General features: G+C 43.9%; 1 protein-coding gene across 1 annotated transcript in view; it reads right to left on the reverse strand.

Moving 5' to 3' along the window:
- The window catches only part of CEP41 (centrosomal protein 41), a gene marked incomplete at its 5' end in the record, with an annotated part of 16,651 nt that overhangs the window by 4,777 nt on the left and 1,873 nt on the right, over window positions 1-10,001 (reverse strand). Inside the window, 6 exons of the mRNA XM_009635708.2 lie at window positions 886-953; window positions 1,295-1,446; window positions 2,544-2,685; window positions 3,163-3,232; window positions 4,269-4,330; window positions 9,828-9,875. Coding sequence (XP_009634003.2) covers window positions 886-953; window positions 1,295-1,446; window positions 2,544-2,685; window positions 3,163-3,232; window positions 4,269-4,330; window positions 9,828-9,875 — 542 coding nt within the window. The remainder of the gene's footprint in view (window positions 1-885; window positions 954-1,294; window positions 1,447-2,543; window positions 2,686-3,162; window positions 3,233-4,268; window positions 4,331-9,827; window positions 9,876-10,001) is intronic.

Consider the following 10,001-nt stretch of genomic DNA (forward strand, 5'->3'; position numbering starts at 1 on the left):
GCTGGGGCTTGCCAGATGCTGGAAGGACACAGCCTAATCCCCACTGGAGTGCTGTCCCTGCAGCAGGCGTCCACCACCGTTTTGAAGATCGGTTAGTAACAGGCAATAGCATGAAGCACCTTTGTTTACCACCTCCCCTCTCCCCTGCAGCCCTCACAAGCTAACAACCTGGGAAATTATCAGCCTAATCCTAGCTAATAATCCTCTTTCTGTCCTCCAGAGAAAAGCCAATCCTCATCAAGGTGCTGAGAGGAAGCCAAAGGATTTGATGAACGCATCCCTCAAAGAAGCCCAGAGCCCCAGCAACAGCGAGGGATGTGTGCCCGAGCCTTATGGCTTTGCCTGTGCTTTAAAGGCAAATAAATGAGGGGCAACATAGCCCAGGAGCACTTGGCTCTTTCCTCTGCTTTCTGATGGAGCATATCTGATGGATACGTTCCTGTGAAACGAGGTGGGGTTTGCAGCTGGATGCTCTGATCAAGGGAGGTTTAGCTGCTCTGCCCAGCCCAGAGAATCCATTTGTCAGATCGTGGTGAACAACATCGGGTACGGCCCTGAAAAAAGGATTGTGGGATTTTGTCACGTTCTAGCAGACAAAATCTCAAGAAAAGCCAAATTCAGGCAGCTCCCACCAGAGTCGAGAGGTGTTACAACCTTGAGGAACTAAAATCTGGCATCTGATGGTGGCAGCGGAGCCCCACTGGGTAATCACAGCCAGCGTAAAGGACCTCCCTTCCCACCCTCCTTGAAAACCCCAGATTTTGTTGATTAAGCATTGTCCTCGTCCCAGCGACTGGTATAGCTCCAATTGGTTTTGGAAGCCCCCACCAACATCCCCCCAAATTTTCTTTCTTTTTATTCCAGCCCTTTTTATGTAAAGGATACATATTCCAGAATACTATTTGTATATGGGTTCATGGTTCTGGAGAGTGTTGCAATAGGGTAGGAATAAGCTGCAGAATAGGGGGAACAAAGAAAAAAAAAAAAAAAAAAAAAAGAGAAAAATCATACAGCAGCTGAACACCAATCATCACGCAACCTGGAACACAACCAATACAGACTTGTTATAGTTCAACAGACTTGAAAACCCACTGAGTAAGGGATTAACATCAGCTCGGTCCCCTCATCCCTTTCCAGGAAAGGCGGGTGTAGTGGATGAGTGCCAAGAGCATTCCGCACCCAAGTGATGTCCCACCTTGAGGGGAAAAAAATGAAGCCAGCCAGAATATGACACAAAGAGCTGAATATACAACCCCAGCCAACAGTGGCTGCTGTGGGATTCTGGCTTCCTCACCTCCAACAATGTGACATTGGTCGTATGCATCTCGGTCTCGTACGTCCAAAAGCAGGAAGGGACAGTCGGGATAAGGCATGTCTTTAGCCAGAGCGTTCACTTTCTTTGGAGTGTCTTTTTCTATATCCAGTTCACCAACACCACTTATCACGCTGCAAGAAGGAAGAGGAGGTTATGGTGCAAGTGCTTACTCTGAACACTTCCATACCTCTCCACCAGGTCAGAGTGGTTTTCCATTGACCATTCCAATACCTTCCAGGACAACCAGACACCACGTAAAAATGGAGAGAGCCTACTTCAGGCTTTCCAGTACATCGTAAGAGACTGAATTTATTTTTTATCAATATAAAAAATAAGCAGAGTACAACTTTGCTACGTGAACATACTGTACTCTTCCGGATCAGTCAAGTCCAGGAGTTTTATTCAATGTCCTAAGTGACTCTGAGGTGAGGGAGAATAATTCTAAAAAGCTGCCAACGTAGAGATCTCAGCAAGTCAGACACAGTAAATAACTGTCAGTCATCTACAGCGCTATGCAGAGGATTTCCATTTCATCTCTCGATTGGATACAGGACACGAACAGAAACCTCCAGATGCTCTTAGTGGTCACTAAAGTGATGGCTTTGATATGCGACAGCCAAGCCCGTCAGGCTAGCGTCTCAACTATTCCATTAATGTTTGCACAGGTAGAGCAAGGGAAGGGCTGAGACAAAGCTTCCTCTTACACTGCCTTCCTGGTATCTCTGACCTTGACTAGAATCATAGAATCACTTTGGTTGGAAAAGACCTTTAAGATCATCGAGTCCAACCTTTAACCTAACCCTGCCATCCCACCACTAAACCATGTCCCTAACTAGTGACCTATCGGGTTTGGAAATCACACTCTTATTCTCAATCACAGGACAATCCGTTAAGATCATCAGGAAGGCACATTACTGAGTTTACCAGATCAATTTATAACATGGATTCTTGAACCCAGGGACCTGGATCGAATCCCACAAACATATTTCCCTGTCAACCATTTAGACAATCATCAGGTGTAAGAGCATTGGGTTACAGACGCAAAACAAACTCATTCAGACAGGAAAACCTGCCAACCCTCTCTCTCGCTCACATCCTCAGACCTGCAAAATCAGGCTTTAATGATAAATACAACATAAAGCCACTTAGTAGCAATTTAAAGTAACTAGCTGGGTAAAAACAATTATCTGCTAAGACAGGAAGAACATTGTGCATTATTAGCAGGCACCTCTGCAGCGTGGACCGATAGGATTCCCCAGCCCCTGTGTTGTTTATGAACAGGACCGGACTGGGCGTCCCATCGGGCCTTCCCTTCCCGTTTGTCCCTGCCGTGAGTTCAGCATCCACATCTGGAGCAGCAGAATCACCATCTGGGGAGAGAACAGGGTATGAAGAGTTAATATCCTGCAGGAAATAAACAAACAGGTTTTAAGCCCAGTTTCTATTCTTAGAAGAAAGTGCATCTCTTAAAGAGAGCCTTATCTTCATCCTCTTACAAGAATGACTTACCGAGAGCCTCATATTAAAAATAATAAAGAGCCGTAAGATTTTTAAGGGGTCAAGACCTCCTTTTTAAGAATTCAATAAAAATGTAATTCTTGATGCATGATACCTACTGAGTTAATACAATAAAATTGGCAGCACAAGGCCTTTCTTATTTGCAAGCCTTTCTGTTTGAGGAGCGATGCATCCCAAAGTGGAACGGCTGCAAGGCCACAGGTTGAGTTATTTTTCTCTCCCCGATTAAAAGACTTGCTGAGTAGTCAGCTATGCTTGTCAGGACACAGTTCACCACATGACAGCGATCTACAGCTGTTTCTCTTTGTGCTTACAATAAATATTGTTACCTTCCAGCTTGTGGATCTCCTCATTTGTCACTTCTAAGGTTTCATCAGATAGAGAGGCAACCTGGATGACCTGCAGGAAACAAAAGCACGCAATGATACCTTGATACGCACACACCGGTGTCAATGAAAGACAGCCGGGATCAGCTTAAGGAAAAACAATCCTCAAGCCAAAACACATTTAACTCAAGGCAACTTGTACCGGGCTTCAAGGTCACATATAGGCACATATATGATGCCTGCACTGCAAGTGTGTTCTTTTATTAAAGGAAAGTTGTAGCAAAAAAACAAAAAAAAACCAAAAAAAAACCAAAAAAAAAAAAGAATACTCAACCTTAAAATAAAGAAAAGTCAGATATGCTGTGCTGGCAATATTAAATACCAGAATGCTTTCTGACTTTTATGAAACATTTCAGAGCATACACAACACTGGCTAAAATCGCACATGGTGAACTGGTCTGTGAGAGCAGACCCGAGGTGTTCGCATGCTAAATCAGTTCATCACAGCAGTGAGAGTCACAGGATTGCTCTTAACAACCCGGTGGAACTAAAGTCACGAGTCTGCAAAACCCTACTCCTTTGATATCTGCAAGTTCAACCTTCCCTTTCCTCCTCTCCTTAGGAGAAAGCTGGTCTTTCGCTAGTTTTTACTAATTTTCTTGAACAGACATAGAAGCAACACACAGCTCTATATTTATTGATCAGATTTTCCATTTTTCAGCATTTTGATTCATTACTTTTTAACTAAAAAAAAGCCTTGAAGTCACAACCTTCCCACCTTCAGCAGTTAAACCCGTTATTAGGGAGGGCGCCAGGCTGTGACTACCTGACATAAAGCTTGATGATGCTCTTATGTTAACGGAAAAAAAATTGGGGATAAATTTCAAAGAGAGTCACTACAAACTTCAATTTGCAACCAAAAGCATTTGACTACTCTGAAAACATTGGCCTGAATGTTTTGCTTTTATTAAGGGAAATCTATGAGGGCAAGAAGAAGCTAATACAGAAGAATTATATACTGAGGCTCCATAACTACTTAAAAAGCTTCAAAGCAAAAATGCTGTTCACAAAAGATAACTTTCAGAGGCCAGAGGGGGCACTATACATACCAACTGGGCAAAAGTTGTTACTTTCAGTCTTTTAAACAGCTCGTCCTTTCTGTATCTGTAATCTTCAAAAACAAAACAGAAGAGGACAATGTCAGTTTTCAGTTTATTCCCAGCTTTTGCAAATACCAGGCGATAGGCTTGGGCCCAGCTATTCTCGCAGACTCTCGTCTCCAGCAAGGCAGGACTTCTGGGCACTAAGCTTGCACTGAAGGATCGGAGCAGCAAACCTAAAGGCTTTGTGAAAAGTAATACCAGTTACAAAGAGAGATCTTGTCCAGATATGATTAAAGTGGAAAATACAGATTTAGTTGCCTTTTAGACTCACATCTGTATTACTTTTGTGTTTTCTGTTCTTGCTGGGGGAAGGAAGCAGTTTCATTAATTTATCACCTTGCCTGCTGTTCTTTGAAGCCCGCTACGGTCACAAAGCCTCTTAAACCAGAAGATTTAATTTACCTGAATTTTTAATTTGTGTAAGTTATAGCAGAATCAGAGGATAGGGGCACTGTATCTCAGACCACATCTTTTTAAATACTAAGCTAATCACATACATTTAATCTTACTGCTCCAGGTTTTCTTACTTTATCTGACAATTACATACAGATTCTTACAGTTTGCCAATGCAGATATCTAAAGGAACGGACAACTGACAGAAGGCATTTAACGCAGAAAACCGACCAGCAGCTCGGCACGGATACCAGCTTGAAGCGCACATAATTGCCATGGGGAAATTGGACTAATTGAGTCTTAAGCCCAAAGACAAAGCTCAGGCAGCAAAGAAAACCGAGTGGAATGCCTGGCAAACAACCAGAGCAGAGATTAACGGCACTAAGTAAGCGATGACAAGGATGGATGTCTGATTGCATGCAGATACTCAAGCTGCATAAACACCAGGAAGCCTTCTAATGTGAAACAAAAGGGTGTACGTAGTAGCAGAGAGAGGCTAAGACGAGTATCAGGTAGGAACATCTTGATGTGAAATAGCCTCCCATGGGAAGTAATGGAAGCCTCGTTCTTTGGGAAATTTATAGCTAGAAAGGAGAGAGCAGAGGAGAAAAACAAAAAGATCAATCCTGCACTGGCAGGGAACGGCAAAGACGACGAACGAAATTCCTCCCGTGTCAGGCACTGCAGCTGTAACAGAGTTCTGCATGCAGCTCTTGAAGCCATGCTCTAAGGAATCTAAGCGCTCTCAAAAAAATCAAATTCCTCCTCTTCCCTTTTCTTTTCCCCTTCCTCCCGTACTAGGCTCCACCTCTAAGTCACAGATTTTTATTTAAAAAAAAAGAAAAAAAGAAAAAAAGAAAAATCCTTTGCATTTTTCTAACCATTTCAGTAACTGTTGGAGGATATTCCAAACCAGTCCCTCTGCAGCTGTTCAGCTAAGAGGGCTAACAACAGAGAACAGGACCTTTCTCAAATCCAGCCAGTTAAGCAATTTAAATCCTCTAAAACCATCTGCTGAATGCCCCATTGCTTAAGCAAGGGAAGATGGGGGAGAAGGGGGAAGGGCTCCAATCCATATTCCTGTAACCACCACACACAAAACCACCACAGAATTAGCTTACGGGAACTCATAAGCTGACACGCGTTTAGAGAAGGAGCCACACGAACGCTGGAGGCCAAGGTCTTATCCCAGTAGAAGCGGTGATCACACACCTCCTGACAGGCGTTCTGCTCGGACAAGATTCATAGAATCATAGAATCGTTTAGATTGGAAAAGACCTTTAAGATCATCAAGTCCAAATTCTCCCCGTACACAGCCAACGGGCACGTTACAGTAGCAGAACCAACACAGGAAGAGAGATTGTGAGCTTTCATTTCTTTTTTTTTTTTTCCCCCCTACCCTTCCCTCTTAAAATACACTTCCTGCAGAGGTATGCCAATTAATTTTCAGTATTCAGAGCAAGCAGAGTTCCCAAATTCAACATCCTACTCTATATAATGTTTCAGCGGCAAAGCAAGTGCTTACTTGTTGCTAAACAACTTGCCTTCGAAAAAAGGAGCCCATCCAAAATACCCCGGCACACTGCAGTGTGCACTACAGCTTCCAAACCATAGGTCTGAAGCACAAGACCCTTTCACAAACTAGATTTCAGAGTGTCAGTTAATGAGAAAAAAAATCACCCTCGCGGTTCTTGCAAAACCACCTAGTTTCAAGCCTCAAGCTCAGGTTGTTAACGCGGAAATAACGGCGACAATTATGTTTTATACAGCCCATTTCACCTGCCTGACACAAACCCCATGTGTAGCCCTCGTCCGAATGATTAAAACTCCCCCGTCATGGATAAAAAGAGCCCCTCAGTCACGCGAAGAGCAAGAAATAAACTTAATTTAGAAGGACAAATAAAAGCAGCAAAGGTTATGAAGTGCTGGATGTAGGCAAACACTGACAAAGCAGAACTGTTGTCACAGTTAGCATACAATACAGCTGCTGGATGGTTTCCTCCCACCTCAAGCAAGGAGGGTTTACTCCAGACCAAGCCTTTATGACCTAGATCTTGCCTTTACCACCCAAAATTATTTCTATCAACAAGAAAAACCCAGACAAACCCCTTGTTATGACAAAGCCTAACCCAGAGCAAACCAATCTGAACGCTTGCGCAAGCCTCCCAGCGGTTACCAGAAAGTTCAGAAGTGCTGCTTCTGACTACAAAAGCAACACAACGTACCCGGTTCTGTCCTGGAAGGTCCATTTGGATTTTCCGACATTTTTTTTTTGCTTCAGTGAACTGGTTTGAAGCTGTAATTATTGCGTATTCAAGGATGCGCTCCTCAGGGCTTCAGCAATGAGTGAAGCAACACCAGAGAAAGGCAAGAGACTTGGTGTCTCCTCAAGTCAGTCCTCCAAAAGACAAATCATCATGGTTCCAGCTCTCTTATTTTTGATTCCGCAGCAGGCTCGCGGTATTAAGTCCCACTCTCTCACATTACACAAGAGACAGAGAGTTGCCTGTACTGGGTATTTAAAGTTGTGTCCAAACGGTGTCATCTATCCATGAGAAATCAAGGGGGAGAAGTTTCCAAACTGCCTGGGAACACAAGGTGTCTATTCAACACAAATATAATGAGAAAGTTTCTACTGGACTCCAGAATGGTGATTAAACAAAAGAACTCCTACATGAAACGAAATCAGATTCACCGCAGAGACTGAAAACCAACTAGAGGCACACAACAAGATTTTCAGCACAGATAAAAAGCGATGGCAATCCGGTGTTAAGCACTGAAATCTTAGTCGGTCAACACAGGGTTTTGGAAAGCAAGGTAATTTCTTTTTTGATTCTCCCAAAAGACTCGTGGTGGTTAAAAAAAACCAACCCAAACCAACCAAACCAACAAACCAACCAGCAACAAAGGGCCATTTTTCACAAAGCCAAGCACAAATACATTCATGTGGCAGATTAGTGACCTCCCTTATAATCTGACTGTTACCATCAGAGAGGAACACACTAAGTGGGTCTAAGAACTAAAACTGAACATTCAAAATCCTAATTAATCCTCATTAATGGGGATGATTTTTCTTTCACATCAATAAATGCAGCTTTTGGGTTTCATAGCTTTCCTGGCTCTCTATGCGAAAATAATCCAGACAGTAGCTGAAAATAAAGTAGGAAAACATTAGCTTTATCAGGAAGTATTTTAAAAGTACCTATTTTCATCGGGAAAACAGACTGAAATAAAAATCAGTTAGGCTTTCATTAGCCTAAACAACCCAAAGTCTTCCAAACATCAGTGTTTACTTCTGGTGAAATCAATGAGTTACATCGGAATGAGCTTGGCTTTTTTCCCCACCTTGGAGTATTCTGATAGAAATCTAAGTACGCTAAAATTATACAAAGGTGAAAGACCTCAAGCTCAATCATTTTGTTACCTAAAAGTGAAATAAAGTCTCTGAAGTGCAGTTAAGGGTCTTCTCAGATGATCTAGTCTAGTTTTCCTAATCCACAGAATCACAGAATCACAGAATCACAGAATCACAGAATCACAGAATCACAGAATTTTGTTACCTAAAAGTGAAATAAAGTCTCTGAAGTGCAGTTAAGGGTCTTCTCAGATGAATCTAGTCTAGTTTTCCTAATCCAGAGAACTCCTTCCTGCCTGGTTTCCATTCAATAACAAAAACTGCACAGAGGAGGATCTGGAAAGACTCAAACTTTCCCTGGTTCTAGCCCAGCCAATGCCACTGGCTCCAAGACAGACCTGACGCTGGCCAAGGCCAAGCCCATCAGCAATGGCAGTAGCGACTACGGGAAAATGTATTTAAGAAGGGGAAAAAAAACCCTGCTGCAGAGCAGTGGCTGGAGAGAGAGAAAGAAGTGAGAGGAGCAGCCCTGCAACCCCCCAGGTCAGTGAAGAAGGAGGGGGAGGAGGAGCTCCAGGAGCCGGAGCAGAGATTCCTCTGCAGCCCATGGTGAAGACCATGGTGAGGCAGGCTGTCCCCCTGCAGCCCATGAAGGTCCACGGTGGAGCAGATATCTACCTGTAGCCCGTGGAGGACCCCACGTCAGAGCAGGTGGATACCCGAAGGGAGGAGGCTGTGACTCCATGGGAAGCCTGCACCAGATCAGGTTTCTGGCAAGACTTTGCGGCCCCGTGGGGGGAAGAGCCCATGCCGAAGCAGGTTTGCCGGCAGAACTTGTGACCCTGCAGGGGACCCAATGTTGGAGCAGTCTGCTCCTGAGGGACTGCACCCCGTGGAAATTATGGTCCCACGCTGGAGCAGTTCGTGGAGAACTGTAGCCCATGGGAAGGACTCACGTTGGAGAAGTTCATGGAGGACTGTCTCCTGTGAGAGGGACCCTACGCTGGAGCAGGGGAAGAGTCCTCTCCCTAGGAAGGAGTGGCGGAGACAACGTGTGATGAACTGACCTCAACCTCCATTCCCATCCCCTTGCACAGCTGAGGGGAGTAAGTAGAGAAACTGGGAATGAAGTTGAGCCCAGAAAGAAGGGAGAGGTGGGAGGAAGGTTTTTAAGTTCTAGAAGTTTTTCTCCTCTCCTTCTCTGATTTTGATTGATAATAAATTAATTTTTTTTTCAAGTTGAGTCTGTTTTGCCCATGATGGTAACTGTTAGGGGTTTTATGCTCTCCTACTCTGATTTGATTTGTAATAAATTAAACTAATTTCCCCAAGTTGAGTCCATTTTGCCCATGACGGTAACTGGTGAATGATCTCTCCCCGTCCTTATCTCGACCCATGAGCCTTCTGATATATTTTTCTCTCTTCTGTCCAGCTGAGGAGGGGATAGAGAGGCTTTGGGGGGCACCTGGCATCCAGCCAGGGTCAACCCATCACAAATCTGTAAAGCACTGCGAGAGACAGAAATAAGGCGCACGACAAAGTGGAATGTGCCCAGCAAAGAATCAAGGTAGAAGCGTCTTTCTGGCCCACTGCTGTGTGCTTCTACAGCTCACTCCTGTAAAAGGCTGTGGGAATCATTGGAGTGGAGATTTCCAAGCAAACGGAGGGCCGGGGATTCAACCCCTGCTCCTCAATGCTCTTTCAGTTTTGAACTGACCCACCGCACGTTACCCTTCTGCCCCTCTCCAGATACTCACTTCTTTTGATCTCTTCCAACTTCTCAGTGTATTTCGTTAAACTGTGTCCTGTAACAACAACAACAAAAAAAATCAGTTTATTACAAGTTTTTTTATTAGTGGTTTTCTTCAGCGCTATTACTTTTTTTTTTTCCCAGCGGTATTATAATTTTTTTTGGCAGGAAAAAGATCAGA

Source organism: Egretta garzetta, unplaced genomic scaffold (assembly GCF_000687185.1).
Source record: "Egretta garzetta isolate BGI_Z169 unplaced genomic scaffold, ASM68718v1 scaffold733, whole genome shotgun sequence".
NCBI classification, from domain to species: Eukaryota; Metazoa; Chordata; class Aves; order Pelecaniformes; family Ardeidae; genus Egretta; species Egretta garzetta.